General features: G+C 40.8%; 2 protein-coding genes across 7 annotated transcripts in view; one reads left to right on the top strand and one right to left on the bottom strand.

Annotated features, from left to right (window-relative positions):
* Positions 1–147: 147 nt before the first annotated feature.
* tdrd6a (tudor domain containing 6a) lies at positions 148–12,846 on the top strand. Its single transcript, XM_029462757.1, is given in 17 exon segments — positions 148–5,665; positions 5,891–5,970; positions 6,367–6,447; positions 6,588–6,633; positions 7,129–7,208; positions 7,385–7,439; positions 7,706–7,770; positions 7,857–7,920; positions 8,093–8,187; positions 8,788–8,842; positions 9,714–9,772; positions 9,919–9,967; positions 10,105–10,157; positions 10,244–10,307; positions 10,502–10,569; positions 11,737–11,785; positions 12,495–12,846. Coding segments are annotated over 17 exon segments (6,558 nt in total). The 5' UTR covers positions 148–162; the 3' UTR covers positions 12,587–12,846.
* A 674-nt stretch (positions 12,847–13,520) lies between these two features.
* pla2g7 (phospholipase A2, group VII (platelet-activating factor acetylhydrolase, plasma)) overlaps positions 13,521–18,923 on the bottom strand; it is a 9,720-nt gene continuing 4,317 nt past the window's right edge. For 5 of the 6 annotated variants that reach the window (XM_029462763.1, XM_029462767.1, XM_029462762.1 and 2 more), the window contains exons 5-11: positions 18,792–18,860; positions 16,576–16,741; positions 16,097–16,210; positions 15,331–15,422; positions 14,673–14,843; positions 14,431–14,579; positions 13,521–14,330 (exon numbers count right to left, since the gene is read on the bottom strand). In XM_029462763.1, the coding sequence (XP_029318623.1) occupies positions 14,230–14,330; positions 14,431–14,579; positions 14,673–14,843; positions 15,331–15,422; positions 16,097–16,210; positions 16,576–16,741; positions 18,792–18,860 (862 nt within the window). In that variant the 3' untranslated portion in view covers positions 13,521–14,229. The remainder of the gene's footprint in view (positions 14,331–14,430; positions 14,580–14,672; positions 14,844–15,330; positions 15,423–16,096; positions 16,211–16,575; positions 16,742–18,791; positions 18,861–18,923) is intronic. The other variant, XM_029462765.1, reaches the window with a different exon arrangement.

Below are 18,923 nucleotides of genomic sequence, written 5' to 3'. Positions count from 1 at the left end.
AGTAATGAATACAATTTAGTTGCAGGCCAAATTGTGATCAGTCTTCTAAAATACAGGGGAACAAGGATTCAGTGGCTATGTTGTGTTTCAATGTGTGTTTTTGTGCATGTTTTCTGTTTGTATGTTTTTCAGATAACATTCAGTGCTCACACGGTTGTGTTTATGAGAGGTGACTAATCATGGGTAGCTGGAATTCATGAAACAGCCAAAATGTCTTCAATCCTAGGACTCCCTACACGAGGGACAGATGCAACAATTCTCATCACCACGGTCCACTTGCATCGCCTATGTGCGCTTGTTGAATTCTGGGCAACATTTGACCAGGAGAAGACAGCAGATTATGAATGCCTTGCCAAAGACATTCAATCTCCTGGAAACACATTTCAAGAGTTTGAAGGAAATCCTGGTGACCAGTGCTTGGTTCAGATAGATGGTACTTGGTACAGATCCCGCATTGTCTCAAGAAATGGCTCGAAATACAGTGTGTTCCTCATTGACAAAGGGAGGACATATAACACTGCCACAAGCAAGCTGGCGTGGGGTAGGAAGAAACACTTCCACCTGCCACCTGAAGTGGAATTTTGTGTGCTAGCTAATGTGTTACCACCCTCACCTGAGAATACATGGTCTCCAGTGGCTCTCGAATTTCTGAAATCTCTCTCCGGGAAGTCGTTGAAGGCACATGTGCAAGATGTCCTGGTGCGGCAAAGAACATTTCTCCTACACATCCCTTGCATATCCAAACAAATGTATGAGATGGGAATTGCTAAGAAGCTGTCGCCAAATGTGTTTCAGGACTTTGTTGTTGCATCACTGCAGTCCCATAGTGGAGCTGAAATGTCTCCAGAGACTCAAATATCCATGGGAGCAGGTGAGCGACTACACAAGAAAGAGCTCTTCATGTACCCAGAGCTTGAAGCTGGAACTGTCGAGACGGTCATAGTCACAGAAGTGACAAATCCACAGCGGATCTTTTGCCAGTTAAAGGTTTTCTCACAAGAGTTGAAGAAACTCTCAGGGAAAATCACACAGTGCTGTGAGGGCAGAACAACCAATTGCATTGTAGGTCCAGAAATGATTGGGTTTCCATGTGCTGCAAGAGGAAATGATGGCAGGTGGTACCGCTCTGTCCTGCAACAGGTATTCCCAACCAACCAAGTGGTAGAAGTGTTGAACGTTGACTATGGAACAAAACAGTTTGTTCAAGTGGAGAATGTAAGACCACTGGCTGCAGAGTTTTTCAGGATGCCTGTTGTGACTTACATCTGTTCCCTCCATGGAATCATTGACAATGGGGTTGGATGGACAACCAGCCAGATTGACTATCTCAGGACCCTTCTTCTGCACAAGACAGTGGTTGCCAAATTTCAATACCAAAGCATTTTTGAGGGCGTTCACTATGTCACACTCTATGGGGATGAAAGCACAAACATTAATGACTTGTTTGGTTCTAAGGAGAGCTGTTTTCTGCAGAATGAAAAAACTCTTGGAGATTATGCTATCCGTAGCACTGCACAGAGCTGCAAGCATCAAGCTCAGCAAGAAAAAAATCAAAGAAAGACGTTGACTCCTGGACAGGCCATAGAGGACAAAGAAGGGAAAGGAACAGTCGAGAAGTTGCCATCTGAAGACCTTTCTCTCAACTCCTCACTGGTGGCAGTTGTTCAGCACGTATCTGACCCATCAGAGTTTTGGATCCAAACACAGAACTATGCAAATGAGTTGGATGAACTGATGGATAATATCTACCATCTGTACAAAGATTCAGTAAATAAAGACGTGGTGAGAAATCCAACTGTTGGGCTGTACTGTGCTGCCAAAGCAGAAGATGGTGACTTTTATAGAGCAACGGTGGCTGAAGTTAGTGAGACACAAGTCAAGGTGTTCTTTGTTGATTATGGAAACACTGAAGTGGTTGACCGGATGAACATCAGAACCCTTCCTGATGAGTTTAAAAAGCTTCCATGTCTTTCACTGAAATGCAGCCTGGCTGGTGTCAAACCCAAGGGTGGGAGATGGATTCAAAGTGCCTGTGAGCTTTTCATCAAAGCAGTCACAGGTAAAGAACTAATTGTACATGTGACCGCAAAATATGATGAGGGTTATGTTGTCCAACTAACTGATCCTGAAGCACAGGAAGAAAGAGATCTTAGTACACTGATGTGTATTTCTGGCCTTGCTGAAAGGGCTGAGAAATGGAGTCAACCCAAAGCCCAAATGACCATGCAACCTGCCATTCTGCCACAACTTCCAGATGCCAGGCTCTCAGGTGTATACAGAAACAAAGAAACGCCTTCCCAGACCCAAAACACAGTCAGCCCTGGCAGTAATGAAAGAAGAATTCTTACATTTAAGGAGCACATGTTTCCCATTGGAAGTGTCCTCGATGTCATTGTGTCCTACATCAAAAGCCCAAATGACTTTTGGTGCCAACTACTACAAAATGCAGGACACTTGAAACTGCTCATGCATGACATACAGGCTCATTATGCAAGCACTGAGTTCAAGCCCCTTGTGGAAACTGCTTGTGTTGCTCGCCACCCTGATAATGGAATGTGGTACAGGGCCCTTGTAATTCACAAACATGAAACGCCTGATGTGGATGTGTTGTTTGTTGACTATGGCCAGACTGAGACAGTCCCCCTCTGTGACCTGAGAAAGATCAGCCCACAATTCCTCGTTCTGCAAGGCCAAGCTTTTCGATGCAGTCTGTTAAACCCTGTTGACCGTATGTCTGCTATAAATGAGTGGAATGAAGAAGCAGTAGCAAGGTTCCACAGCTTTGTGGAAACTTCGTCATCCAACTTTGTGATTTTGAAGTGCACCGTATATGCTGTCATGTACAGTGAGCAGAAGATTGTTTTCAACATGGTGGATCTAGAAACTCCCTTTGAGAGTATCTGCACCAGTATGGTCAATTTAGTCAAAAATGCCCCTCTCAAGAAAGCTGCTGCGCCCTCTTTCCGTCTGGACACATACTACTACTCGACGCACAATGTCAAAACTGGAACAGAGGAACAGGTCATGGTGACACGTGTCAACACTGTCGGTCAGTTCTACTGCCAGCTCGAGAGGAACGCTGATGTGATAAAAGATCTCAAGATCAAAGTGAGCAATCTCTGTCATCAGCTTGAGAATGTAAAGCTCCCAACAGTCTTTGGAACTTTGTGCTTTGCAAAGTACACTGATGGACAGTGGTACAGGGGACAGATCAAGGCAACAAAGCCATCAATTCTGGTTCACTTTGTTGATTATGGTGACACTATTAAGCTGGACAAATCCGACTTGCTTTCAGTTCCCAAAGAGGCTATTGATATCATGTCTGTGCCTGTGCAAGCAGTCATGTGTAGTCTCTCTGATGTCCCTACCAATGTTCCCAGTGAGGCAAACCGCTGGTTTGAGACAAGTTCGACAGAATGTAAATTTCGAGCACTAGTTGTGGCCAGAGAACCTAATGGGAAACTACTGGTTGAGCTGTATCATGGAAACACTCAGGTTAATTCAAAGATCAAGAAGCTGTTTCAGATTGAGATGCAAACAAAAATGACAGTTGTCGACCAGGGCTGGATAGCACTTAAGGAGGCTTCAGCTCATCATGCACAAAAGACTCTAAAAGCTGTCCCAAAACAATCTGCAGAAATGGAAGATGCTCAAACCATCACGAAAAATGAATCGGCCACAAAAAAAGCATGTCAGATGAATGATGCCAACATGAATCTGTGGTTTGCACCAACAAATGGTCGGAAGATGAAAGGTCCGTTAGAACTCTACATACCTCCACACCAAAGGCAGTCATGTAGAAAGACACCACGTAATACAGAAAATAGTTATGAGCTGAAAAGTGCCTGTATCGAACCAAGAAAGGAAATACTTTCTACAGAAACTAAATGGCTCACCAATTCCAAGTCACCCGACACAGAATCTCAGAAAGAAAGCAATGCAGAAAGATTCCCTAAACTTGCTGACCTGCCATGGAAATCTATCACATCAGATATGAAAGCAGATGTTTATATCTCTCACTGCAATGGCCCATTGAGTTTCTATGTGCAACTTGTCAGAGAGGAGGATGGAATATTCTCCCTTGTGGAAAAGCTAAATGACCCCCAATTCACCCCCCAAACCAACGACCTCAAAGACATGCATCCAGGTGACCTTGTTCAAGCCGAGTTTGCAGATGATTCCGCATGGTATCGAGCTGTTGTAAGAGAGATCCACGGCAATACGATGGCTCTTGTTGAGTTTATTGATTTTGGAAATGCAGAAACAGTGCCAATATCCAAAATGGGCAGACTCCATAAGTCTTTCTTGCAATTTCCCATGTATAGCACACATTGTATGCTGAGTGAAGCTGCATGTCTTGGAAAACAGGAAGTGCTTGACCCAGAAGTGGTGTCAGCTTTCAAAGAAGATATCGGTGGTAATGGAGAAAAGGTGCTCAAGTGCCAGTTCAAGAGGCAGTCAGGATCTATGTGGGAAGTCAGTATTGAAGACAGTGGTGTGAATGTCATCTATAAAGTACCTACGAGATGCTCAACTGATGGTTCTGAAATCGCCTCAGAGAAACTTGAACAAGTAGAGACAAATCCCGCCCTGAGCTCTGACATCAGGAAGGTGCCAGATAATTCGACGAAATCGCTGCTCAACTCTTGCTCTCTATGTTATCACCACCAAGACTTTTTAGAGGGACAACATTTAGAGATCTACATCACAGTTATAAATGATGCTCATACCTTTTGGTGTCAGTCTGTGGACTCAGAAGAGCTCAATAAGATAACATCAAGCGTTTCAGAAGTGGGGGATGCAGCCGATCACAAACGTATTGACCCAGGCTCTCTCTCCCCTGGCAGCCCATGTATTGCCCTCTTTTCAGACGATTCTTTTTGGTACCGTGCAGTGGTCATCGACAAAGATGGAGATGAGTTGACTGTTCTCTTTGTGGATTATGGAAACGAATCCCAAGTCAACATTACAGATGTGAGGGAAATGCCCCCTGACCTGATGGAAACTCCTCCACAGGCATTTATGTATGAGCTTGAAGGCTTTGATTCATCACACGGATCCTGGGACAGTGGTGCAGTAGAAGAGTTGTCTGCACTTACAAAAGACAAAGTATTAAAGCTGACTGTTACCAGAGTAACAAGAGAAGAAGGAAACGCCAAATGCCTTGTGCGGCTGGAATGTGAGGGCCAGGTGATAAATGAGGCACTGAAATCTTGGTGGAAGAGCTCCACAACAGAAAACAAACCTGCTGCAGTTGGACTGGCAACTTCATATGAAACACCAATAGAATGTGACTCAACGGTGAAAGAGACCGCACCACCCGAGGATCAACTATGCAAAGAAATGAATGCCACTGATGCTTGCATTCACAATGTCAGTGAAAAGCAGAGCACTTGTGACCTCCTTGACCCCTATGCATATATTTTACCATGTGATAGTTGCATAGATGAAACCATGTTACCTCCACTTGATAACAAAGGTGACAAAGTTACTGAAGAGGGTTTTTCATTGATGGACATTTGCCCAATGCAAGATGACCTAAATTCTCCATTGGATGAGAACCCTACGGAGGCCATAGACAAGTCAGAGATGGCAGCAACTGACTTGGAGTCTCTGCCAGAAGAGGTTAATACCAACAGCATGGAGAGCACCGAGAATTTCTCTGGTAAGTAACATTTATTTTATTTTATGTTTCTGATTTGTAAACAATATGGCGCATTTCCTGGCCATTAAATAAATGGCTAAAAGTAAATTAGTCAATGGAAATCATGTTAATATGAAAAGTTAAATTAACAAAAAAGAACTGCTTGTGACCTGCTGTCAAGCTGTGGTCAGTGATTGTGTGAAGTTAATAATTTCAAATGAGTTTTTTCTTTGTTTGCATTTGCAGATCCAACTGAGGACAGAGACGACGCCAAGGTTATCATTGCAAGGGATAATTATCATACCAGTACGACAACAGTGAAAATGGTAAATTGTGTGACAATGTGTTTTGCAACAGTATGTGTGAAGGTGTATATATACTACTGACTTGAGTACTTATTAGTAGGGATGTCGAATTAGCACGTTCATTTCAATTAATCACAGAATTCTTTTAGCAAAAAAACAATTAATGCAGATTATTCGCGCACTTAGATGCCCCTGAGCGCATTTGCTGACTTTGCAGCTCCAACAGCACCGCACGGAGCTCCGACAGCACCCCTCGCACGGAGCTCTCGCGGCAAATATTGATATATGCGATTATTCTAGATTAATTAATCACAAAGCATGTAATTAATTAGATAACATTTTTTAATCGCTTGACAGCCCTACTTATTAGTAAATAGACTTAGATTTAATCTAACTGGGTGTTGTGTTCTTTTAAAGGTTTCCCGTGAAGCTGTTTGTTGCAGGGAGAGTGTTGATCTGCTTGAGACGCAGGATGACATTTCTGAAGACTTAAAGCAGGTACATGAAGTTATTTGTATTGCTACACAAAAGGACAGCTAACCCAGGGGAAACAAAGCCTTTTTTCTCTTCCGCTCTACCTTATGAGACCTAATGTTTTCATTCCTTGCTTTTCCTTTTGTGCTTTTCTCATCTTGTAGATTGAGACTGAACTGGTGCTGCCCTCCCGTGTGCCTCCTGCACTTGGTGAGGGATTCTCTCTTGGACTTCTGTAGATTCTCATACAGGCTTAGGCTATTAAAGTCTTTGTAATTCTTAAGGCAAGCTATCACATTAGCTTCCACACATTGTAGCTTTAGGTAATTAAAAGAGAATTGCTTTATCGGTCAAAAGTAGTAAAAAAGTCACACAGCAATATAGCAGCAACAATTAGACGATCAATGGAATTTTAATATACTTTAATTTAATTTTAATTATAGTTAGTAATTGTATAAAAAAGCAGAAATGTTGTTTTAACACTCAAATATGGAGATATCCTGCTTTTCTCTTTAAAGCTTTCATTATTTTCTGACACTTTATAGGCCAAATGATTAATAGAGAAAATAAGTCAGTTTATTGATTAATAAAATAATCGTTAGTTGCAGCCCTACTGTAGGTATTGCAAGAGGAAATACATTTTGATAGCTAAAATACTGCGTGCTCTGACACAACTGTATTTTGTGATTATGATCATATTTATAGATGCTCTTACAGAGCAGGACATTGACACTGGAGATGGTGTCTCAAAGGAAGAGCAGCCATGTGATACCACACAAGTTGAGGTAATGTTCGTAAATACAGTATTTTGGATGGTGTTTTTTCCTGTACTTTTTGTTCTTCTGAAGAGTAAATAATCATAGTTCGTACAGAGTTCTAATTTGAGTTCCTGTGTACGATAGTTCACAAGACGTCTTGACATAGTGTGCAGGTCGGTGATGGATAATCTGTTCTGTTTTAGAATGACTTGATGACTGGGGAGGAGACCTTGGCTCATAACGAGAAGACTTATTCAGGTTTGATGACATCTCAGAATATTGTGTTTGCCAAATCTTAATTGTTGATTCAGGCACCTTTTTAAGGCTGCTCCCATTCATTTTGATTTGGCATCTATGTGTACATGTGCAAACATGAGCCCTACTTGGAACATATACTTAAGCAAGTAGTGTAAAACAAAGTGGTAGGAGGGGTTATATTTAGTCAAATGAAATCATTTAAGTCTCTTTCAGTTGTGCCAGTAAAAGGCCACACATTAGTTGTGTGTGTGTTTTTGTTTGTGCAGCCCTGCTATCTGACTCTGACACAGCCAGTGAGCCACAGACCTGCACAGCTCCCTCCCAAGATGTGGTAAAGGGTTTGAATCCACATAATTCTAAAATCAAACTGCAAAAGTTGTGACTTCTGATATGAGTTTTGTCTTTATTGCTGCTCAGCGTGACGAGATAGAAGAGGTGACCTGTTCTGTTGAAGAGTCCGGTCTGACCGATGTCTGCACAGGTATCAGACTTCAGTGGCTACTGAATGAACAGCAAGACAATGTGCCCGGCATGCAGTGTGACTACCACAGAACTTATCAATGTTCTCACGCTTTATAGTAGTTGGCAGTGGAAGCAGCATCTTGGTATGTACTGTGTCAATGATTTGTATTTTTGTTTCCTTTGCACTGCAGATCCAAATGAGCCAAGTGATGACTGCAAAGTCACCAGTGAGAGAGATGATTGTCTCGGCAGTATGGCAGCAGATGAAATGGTCATTTGCACCAAAGTGAGTGTCCTTATGTGAGGTATAATTATCTGCACTCCACTTTGTGGTGCAGTTGCAGTTCAGGGTGTGTCGAACACAGACTTTATTTAAACTTAAGAGGCTATTTGGAGGTGAATAACACAAATGACTATATAAATGCCTGCATTCAAATAATAAACAAATAAAGGCTGGACTTTAATACTAATACAACAGAATCATGATTTACTGACCACTTTGCTGCGCTGAGTTGATCTTTTCAACGGAAATAACGTTTTCGTCCACCTGTTTATTCCAGTTTTCCAATAACAGAAACGCTGGAACACATTGAATGTGAAAATGTTGGTAGTATTGAGTTGGAGTCACTGTATCTTAACATCGATCAGGGAAAGTGAAAAGAGTGAATTTAATTGGTGAATGAACTTAATTTTAGTTGAAGAGAGACCGAGTATGACATGACTCTGTACTGACAGGTGGTGCTGTGGAAATAATACATAATAGTGAACTAACATGGAGAAGGGTTTGAGTGTGATTAACTGTGAAGCCTCAAGTGCAGTACTTTTGATCTGATTGTCTGAAATCATTTTTCTTTACATTGAAATGGAGCAATTTCTTGCATTTTAGGTCCAAAGTGAATCGCAGGTTCCTTGTAATGAACTTCTGTGTGAACAATTAACTGGTGAGTCATTTCCAACGCAACATGCATAAGATGGTCAATAAGAAACACTGCAGGATTGGGTTATTATGCTAAAATATGAGGTTACAATTTCTTTGAGTCAAGTTATAAGTTATCCACTTACCACTGGACATTTACACAGACGGCTGTTTACTACCATCTCCAAAGGCCGTGACACACCAAGCCAATTATCGGCCATGGGTTAATGTCGGCTTAGTTTTTGCTGTGCGTCTCGCACCGACGGAATTTTTTCGGCCCTGCTGTTAAGATTTTACTTTATTGTCATTGCACAGACTATAAGTACTGGAACAACAAAATAGCATCTAACCAGAAGTGCAAAAGAAGCAGTAAAGTGCAGTGTGATGTACAGCTTAAGCAAATCGGTGCATGAAAAGAGAAACGCACGTGATGAAAACAAACAAAGGGCACCCGCAGGCTCTTCATTTTTCATCTTCATATCTGATCATTCCAATACATGGATATTTTCACAACAACATGGCCATCTGGTATTAAGAAGTCTGCAGCCCGCTGCTCTGTTTTAATGCATGTATCATAACAACGGCTTGTATATTTAGAGTCGGAGGTCTTCCCTTTTCTAATGATGAATACAGACTACCGCTGCCTGCTGTTATTGAGTTAGTGCCTCGCTTCCTCTTTGTGGTGTGTTCAAATGTGATTTTTTTTTTTTGGCCAAGACGCGGTGCAACAGTCTCCTCCAATGCCTCTAGTTCTTTGATGACCGTTTGGTGTGTCTGGCCTTGAGGCTGCTCATCAGCCTGCTCTACAGAAGGCTCAATGATTGGTCGTCTTGTGTTCTTGCATGAGGTGCAGTGGGATGATGTGCAGTACATAATGATTGGTATTGTCTCCACAGAAACTCCCTCAGAGCCTGACATCACCCTTTCCCTTCAGAATGAAGCCACACTTAACGAGGTAAGGTGGAACCCAATTTCAGTCCAAATAAAAATAATTTCAAAAGCAGTTTGAAACTATTGAGTATCAACATAAATACAGTTTGCTTTGAAGATTGTTTTCATTGTGCAGTCCGCAGGTCTTATTAGTCATGTGTTCTGTTTCAGAATAACTCTGAAGATGACTCATCGACTCTTCATGAGGATGAACTTTTAGGTTTGTTATCTTAAACTTTGTATGTCAGATCGGATAGGTGAAGTGAACAGTCTGCATTCTTTATTGTATTTTATTTTGGGAAACGCTCCATTAAAGCATTGTGACGTAGGATATTTGTGTTGCCTGTGTGTTTGCAGCTCTGCCGTCTGAACCCGAGTCACAAGCCTCCACAGTTCCCTATCCAGATATGGTAATGGAGATCCATCAACACAATTCTAATTTTAATCGCAAACATCCCACCGCTGACAAACAAATGCTGTCTTTATTGCTTTTCAGAGTAACCTGGTTGAAGAGGTGACCTGTCTAGTCGGAGAGATCTGTCTGACAGACTTCTGTAGAGGTAGCACACTTGATAACAAAATGGGCCGGCAATGCATTGGGATTTAGGCGTAAAGGAATTTCCAAATTAACATTTTAATAACTAAAATGTTAACACTGATCTTGTTTTTTAGAAGGACATGCATGTTTGACAGGAAACGTAATTCCATTATTTGACCACATTCTGCTGGTTGTAAGTCTGGTTTCTTATTTCAGATCCACGACAAGAAGCTGAAAGGGAGGAGAGTGAGCAGCTGGAGCGTTCACCAGCAGACGCAGCGGAGGTAACTGTTTGTCAGGGGAAAAGCTTTTTGGTGGTTGGATTCTATATTATTCCACAGAGTTGATGTCCAAATGTGTATAGAAAAACTTTGATGCTTAGTTAAACCTTTGCCTTATGGACAGAGGCTGTCTCTGAAGTATCTGTTTGTGGGGAGGGGGCGCCCCATGTACCAAGGCTGAGTCCTAATCCAACCCCTTTGCTGCATGTCGTCCCCTTTCTCCCTGTTTCCAGTCCATCTCTCCGTCTATCTAATAATGCCAAAGGAAAAAATGCCAAAACATGAATTGGCCGGGGGGGAAAGTGCATGTTTATTGTGGGATGTAGCTCTAGACTCACTGAGTCCTAAAATCCAGAAATGAGTCGGCATTTTAACACTTCCAGTTCCTTCGTCTCAAAGTCGATGGGTTTTTTGAATCTACTGTATTTGTGGTTCGAACACAAGCTTTAGACTTTTTCAACTTTTGTTCTACGACATAAATGACGTCAGTAAATTCCCCACTTCAAAAAGGCGGCTGCTAACAAGTGGCTAAATGATGCTACTAAACGTCATCACGCCAAACACTAGTCCGTCTTAAGCTTAGTGGTGGTGACCTGAGCTACTCCGGGCGTTTACGCCTCAAAGTGGTGTTCATTTGTTTTGATGTGTACATCTTTTGTTTGCCACAGAGTTTATCGTCTGTCATGATCCAAAATCTGGAGGGAACCAGTGCGATGCTAACTTCCACCGCTCTATTTCATAGTGATAATTAGGCACTGCCGATGAACTAGGAACGAGCCTTGTGTTGGCTGTTTGCACTTCACATTTACTTTATAGGCTGTGTGGGACCTCAGTGCCCCCACATTATAGCAATATAGTGTGTAGGGCCCCGGGGCTAAATTATTAAAGACCATAGTATTTCTATAGCTTCTTTTACCGGGTCTATAAAGGCTGCTGCAGCATCTCCTCCGCTCGCTCTGTCGGGGCTGAGCTCCAACTGAAGGTGCAATAAATCGTGTGCGGTTAAAAAGCCAATACTTAATCAATTGATCAATTAATCAATAAAGATGAAGCGATGAAAGGCAAGATGTTTGACAGTCAAGAATGAAAATGTGTAATGTTGAAATCAATCACCGCTGCTTATTATTATTATTATTATTATTATTGAGTTATGTGTTGATTATTTTCTAGGATTTCAGCGGTAGTGAGGAGGAAATGTCACCTGCTGAGGACAGTTTTGGTAAGTGATGATCGAGTGATATTAATAATCAGTTTGGGTGAACATTAATCTCTTTGGTGAAATGTAACAATTTGAGCAGGAAGTAGTCGTGAGGTACATCATATAGATTTAACCGTAGTGCCTCACCGTGGATATCTTTGTCTGCTTTAAATGTTTTGATCATCTCGGCTCAGTTAATGCATAGGGTGTACATTCTGTGTAAATGAATCAACATTCAAACAAAGTAAATGTACCTGAGTTAGCTTAAAGTCTAGTTTTTATTGGTAGTCCCTTTGACTGTTGGGCATCCTAGAATAATATAAATCATACAAAATGTACAATAGTTAAAAACAGATTGTGGTATAAAACAATATGAGTGGACAAAATACAAGTAGGATGCAGTACGAGTACATTCAGGTTAATCCGTTACGCTCAGGACTGAAGTCAGTTAAAAAATGTAACTGAAAATATTAATAGTATTTTTATAGCAGTTTTAGGAAGATAAAAAAACGATATGTAATATTTGTTGACAACTTAAGGCAATGTTCTTTCAAAGTGAGGCTCCAGGGTTAAAGAAGGTCTCGTGAGTCTTCAGCACATCCTAATACCATTAAAAGTTCAACACCTGTTCAAATGATCATCTACCTCCAGGTATAACGCTCCTAGGTTTCCTCTACAGGATGTTTTGTACGATGTGTGATAATAACTTTGTTGTGCCTTCCTCTTTTAGAGACCCTGCTGTCGAGGATAACTCATCTCTCTCTGATCATCAATGATGGTTTTGCTGATGCTCAGCGTGTTGAGCAGCAGCCAGAGGAGTAACCCCCTTCTTGTTGTGTTGACCTTTATCCTTTGGTCCGGTGGCTCATGTCGTTGTTCCTATTGAAAACCACCTTCTGGTTAAAAGTACCTTTGTACCGTAAGAGTTTGTTCTGATAAACTGCCACATAGTTATTTGGGAAGTATTTAATCTTGTTTCTTGAATGTGTTGTGGAAGCAGCCGTTTAAGAGTGTTTTCTGTTGTGTGGGTACATGCATGTGTTGAAGATATTTTTGTTGGCACAATAAATGCCTTTACAGATCTACGGAGTCCTGGTTTTCTTTTTCCTTGTTTGGTCATCACTGCCAAGAACTCGTTTGTCAGCTGGTGACATTTGTTTTACTACTATAAATGAAATTATGATGCAGATTTTTCATGTTTGTCTATTTCAAATGTAGCTGAAGAAAGTGAATGATGTAGCATCGGCATTAAACGAGGCGTAAAGAAAGATGAAGACTTTAACTCTTACGCATGATGAGGGGCATTATGGGCTTTAAGTTTTCCATCTGCAGTTTATCATTTTCTTCCTGGTTTCTTGAACAAAAAAACCAGCAAAATCAATGTAATATGAATATTTGGTAATCCATACTGATGAAAGTGGAAAATATATTTGTAGCAGTTCGACAGGTTTTTTTTTTTACAAAAGTCTTTATAAATCTGACTGCGCAAAAAAATAAACAATTTCTAATCATTGACATTTCAGACCCCCCCCCCAGTGAACGGAAAATTATTCTATTTGCTTTTTCTGAAGAAAGAAAGCGGCATTAGATAAACAAGCTGGTATGTACAGGGTTACAATTCTGAAAATGAATAATCCGCACTGAAACATTTAACAAAGTGTAAAATATTATAATTAAGGTATTTCTTTGCTCAGAGGACATGAGGGGAAGTAGTTTCTTTAGGTGAGGCACAAAGGTTAAATAAGGTGGCAAAAGATATTTGTATACAAACCAAATTTATTGGATTTCTGTTATGGTAGATATTTCAGACAATAAAAGTAGAAGGCTGATCCATTGACCCAGGAGGAACAGTACTGCGAGTTTAGTAATATGGTTTCTTATTGCAACCTTTTAGTGTTTTTAAACTTTAATGATACCGATTTACTGACTATGAACCTGCAATCTGTTGAATCAGGAAAGATACACTGTTTATCTTGGCTAGGTTAATTTATCTAAAATCATACAATAACCATCCCCAGCCCATTGGTTGATAAGTCTTATTCCATAATCACACTGCAATCATAGTGTAGCTCGTCTCCGCTGGAAGGTCGTGAAATGACATTATAATCTCAGTTTATATAAACTCAGAGGAAAATGATTCAAAGCATTCCTGGAAGAAATTGTTGCCAATAGTGAAGATTTCACAACGGTGAGAAGAAGAAAGTGTTGAGCAACATTCAGGCCTCATGAAACGAACGCTGGTACACTGAGTGATTTAACTGTCAAGAAAAACAAATCACTCCCGCTGATGAGGTAGAGATGATCTTTTCTATTGATTACTACTCCAAAATGTTAATCCTCAATCCGTTTCAAATGCCAAGTAGGTCTGGCTTGACATTTTTGTGACCGTTCACTTCCTCCCGCGCACGCGGAAGTCATTGAGCTGGCGGCCGGCAGTCCCAGGTACATTCTGCAGTACGTGGCGGTCAGATGGCAGACTGAAGCAAGGTAATGTTCGTTCCTGGGATGAGGTTTTCATCTCGCCCGTCGATCAGAGGGTCCCACTGATTAAAGTTCTTTTGTAGACCTGCAAAATCCAGAAGTAAAAGAAAGTGCATTTCTGCTTTAACAAACGATAGCATGACACGTGCGAGGAATGAACAACAGGGATTGCGCCTTGTCCGTACCAAGGTGGCGTTGCAGAAAGGCTAGTGTTGCTTTGTTGCAGAGGTCCATGGCGATCTCTGGGTTGATATCTCCCTTCAGCTTCATCAGCTTGCCTATCCAGTTGCTCGTCAGGAAGGTGAAGTCTGGGAAACTCTGGTGGACTGCGCCTCTGATGAAGGAAAACGTCGGCACAAAGTCACAAAAGGACAGATTTCACTTCTTTTTCATTTTTTTGTTTACAATTGAGCTCCGTCCCTTCTACCTGATAGTGACCATTTTTCTCTGTATGACGGCTGACTCCAGCTTCTTCATGCGGCTGATGTTTCCTGCCCACTGAAACTTCTCTGAGTTGATGAAGAAGATGGGCTGTTTCACCCGGGGAAAGATCTCCTCATCTAAAGGGAACATCCAGGCGTCCAGCGCTATGGCACACCTGATTGAAGAGAGTTCCCAGGGAAATCACCAAAATCATATTCGTGGGACAATTTTGAGATTTCGGGCTGTTTCTCTTCTGCAACATCCAAAATGCACATTGAGGTTTTTATTTGACTAACTTTGTCCATTTGCGTCTGTAGATTTCTCTCTAACTTCACTCAAAGTTAGCTTTAGATAATGCACCGTTTGCACATTTAAGAAAACTTTTAAAACAAAAAAGAATTGATCTTTCTCTTAATGCAAGTCAACTGGGGAAGTTTCTTGGGGATTACTTAACATGTTGACCCCATTCACCTGTCGTGTCTTACACAATTAACATTCTACAATACATATCTTTAAAGGCCGTTTTCTCAAAATGAGTTTTTGGTGATGACATTTTTACCTGTAGTGTCTCCCCTTAAAAAACATTTAGAATATTCCTGCTTCTCAGAAACAAGGGATATGATGAGGGAGGAGACCTGGATGAACGTTGGAAATCCACATACTTGAATTTGACCTCTTTGCACAGAGCTTCTATCACCGTTGCGCCCCCAAAAGAATGTCCCACCGCTGAGATCCTACACAGATCCATGGAGTTCTGCGAGACCGGAGGCGAGAGGAGATGGATGAGAACAATGAAAGGGTTACTCTCAAGTGTTACCTCGTGAGGCGAAGGAAACGTGACGCAAACTGACATAGAAACCTCGGGCTCAATGCACATCCATTGTTATCAAAGAAGGACCAAAGGGTCTCTATTGAGGATTTTTTGAATAACAGTTCATATAGTTCCACACGGTCACAGTTAAAGGGCCTTAACTATTTTTATAGGAATATGCCATGTCAGCAAAGTCCTCCTCACTCCACTGATACCGTCCAGTGGCGACCATGTTGTATTTGTCAAAGCCTTCTAAGAGGTCGCCTTCATGTTTGTGCAATAACAGACTTTAAACTGAAAGTGACTAATAATTAAGAAGTCCACGTATGTTAAAATAGAGCCACAGGAGTTCGCATGTACTCAGAATACCTAAAACAAATTGCATAATTACTTTTAAAAAAGGTACTTAAAAACTGTTGCTTTTTAAAATCTTACTGATTAGTCACTCAAACGTCGAACGAAGTGTTCTTAAGACAAGATTTCTTTCCTGTTTGGAGTTTAAGCTAAAGTTGGGTGTGTTAGGATCACAGCTGACGTGCTCCAGTTTGCATTATGTTGAATATACACATTTCCTGTTTTTACGATCTCTGTAAAACTCGATTTCCCGAGGAGCGTACCTCCAACGTCGTCCAGTCAAACTGTGTTTGTAAAACATTTTGCACCGATATCCCCGAGTTGATTTCAGTGAGTTTATCCAGAGCCAGGATGCATTCATCTGCTCTCTGCTTAACCTGCCAAGGATTCACAAAAGTTAGGAAAAATGTAAAGTATAAAACAATAAGCATATTGCCACAATGTCACATATATCCAAGCCTTTAAAATGCAAAGTGGATATAATAAAGTGCGTTTAAAAACAATAAAAGCATAGATGAAATGCCACGACAGAAGATCAGAGGACGGGCTGAAGATATAAGGAGGCGGTGTCACTGAGTGTAAAGGTCACATGTTGCGTAACCCTCAAACCACATTATAGAAAAAGAGGAATTTAAGTTTCCACCTCTACCTGTTGACTCATACATGCGCTGTTGAAACATGACACTTTGACTTCCTCCCCCAAAGTAACACAACTTGTGTAGAGGAAGTAAAATCTTTTTACCTGTGTATTTCGGAGGGAGAACTCATTCTCTCTGTGCTGCAGATTTCTGTAGTACATCCACTCTTCTACCAAGTTGGGTTGGGCAGAGTTTATAGGCACGTTCTTGTTCGCCTTCTCCTCCTCGGTCTTCTCACGAAAATAATACGTAGCCGAGGCTGACTGGTCTCTGCGTGAACAAGAAATACACAATGCTGCAAAAATGATACTGATCCAGTACAAAACAAATAATGTATTGTCCGGTTACAGCTTCTGTTCTTCTTCTTCTGATATGTGCGATGGTGTATTAGGATAATTGTAGGTGAAACAATGAATAATCATGGAGCCAGGGGAGGGGGTTTCATATTTCAAGATTAAACTCTTAAAACAAAACAAAAAAGCCCTCTAATATTCACTGAGATCAAAGTCACAAGTTCATGAGAAAAGAAAAATCTTGTGACTTTATAATCTCAGAGAATATCCAAATTGTTTTAACTTTAATCTCAGAAATGTGGAATTCTTCTCAGAATATCACCACATTTGACAGTAGATTAAATATCTCAATTAATTGAAAACAACACTGCCAACACGGCTTTTATCAGTGTGTTACGATACATCCTGTTTCAAGGTTTCAAAAAAAAAGGGAGCAAATCCATAATCTGATGAATTAATCCCATTATGTGATCCGCGTGTTACTAGTTCTTGAACTTCTGGTTTTGTTCAGACTTGCAGCCAAAGACAATGACTCAAAGAATGTGATGCTGGAAGAGAATCAACAGTCTTTATGACGGTTCTAGTTTTGCTTATGGTAACAGAGTAAACAAACTAATGCAGCACTGTGACAAAAGCACCACTGGCTGAGCGGCTGGCGTGACCTCTGACCAGCAATGCGGGCACGTGGAACAAAGTCTGTCTCGTGTCTATGGACGAGGTCACAGCTCTGGCACGTGCCTTTCTGTGGCTTTAGCATTTAAACAGCTGCTTAAATCCAGTGAAATACCACTTCCACCCACACGAGTGAGCGACTAACTGTGGCCTTTATGTTCATCTCCATACGGTCCCCTTGTCTCTATACTGAAAAGAAATGTGATGAGCTGGTTCATACTATTGTCTGCACAGCGCTTCCACTCCTACCTACAGAGCAACAGACAGCAGAAGAGACGGCCCCGTTACTGTTTGCTCGGCTAACAATCAACTCAAATTTCCTCCAACCGACACGGGGCCTTAGTTTGTAACGTTCAGTGGACTTATTGTCAGGTTGAATACAGAATACATATTATCTACAGCTTCAACAATAGGGCTGTTGGAACAACTGCTGTGAGAAGCTTCAGTGTGGATGAAGTTAATGGACAGGAAACACTTTTTATGGGAAACACTTTTGAGGAGTGGAATCATTTTTATAATTGATATACTAGATTGCTCTGGTGATTTCCTTTCATACCATCAATGTTGTTGTATGTATGGTTAGATACGCAATATTTGTGTTGTTATTATTATTATTTCAATCAGTTGCTTTCAGCTCTCCCTACTCACTGGAAATAGAAACAGAAATGTGGAAACGTTCTGCACTTCTGTACATCTTAATAGATGTACAGAAGTGCAGAACGTCTCCACATTTCTGACACCTTTATAATTAAAAAGGTGTCACAAATGGCTGTCCGTAACAAAGATAAAGAAGATATATTAATATTTTCACAGATTTATTTAGTACAATTTACAAAACATCACTTGATTCCTACTCCAGAATCTTCCAATTCAAGATATCCGACAACTTTACGGTTGTAAAAAAGCAGTGAACAATCGTAACTGTGTAGATTCTGTAATGAGCAGCTGCATCTGTGTTTCTGTCCATATCTTACAAGTTTGTGGACCAATATCCAAAAATCAACATTTATTTTAAATGTACAACTTTAACTATTAAGATGGAGGTTCTGGATAAAAATTGGAACTAGAGAATAAATAGAAATTATTCTGTTGGGTAAAATACAATAATAATAAAGCTCGATCAAGAACTAATCTGAATCCAACTTTCCTAAAAGAATACGTTCCTAAGCCAATTTATCTTAGAAAGAGTAATTGCTACAAACCATTACAACGTAGCACAACATGGGACTGTGAAATATGCTCTACCTCGCCTTACGCTTCTCCTTTTCTTGTGAAGTTATATTGTCATGTCATCAGGGTTGTGTTTGTTTTGTGTATGTCTGTATTAAAAATAAATAAAAAGCTTGTAGAAATACCTGTGTTCCACGGACGCCACAATGAAGCCCTGAGAGGCCAACTCTGCACATATAGCTGAATACAAAGTCCTAGGAAACACCAAGGAGATGTCACACCATTCACAGCAGCTGATAAGTGAACAGTACATCCAT

The sequence above is a fragment of the Cottoperca gobio genome, chromosome 24 (assembly GCF_900634415.1).
Source record: "Cottoperca gobio chromosome 24, fCotGob3.1, whole genome shotgun sequence".
Classification (NCBI taxonomy): Eukaryota; Metazoa; Chordata; class Actinopteri; order Perciformes; family Bovichtidae; genus Cottoperca; species Cottoperca gobio.
This window is presented reverse-complemented; position numbering and strand designations above follow the sequence as displayed.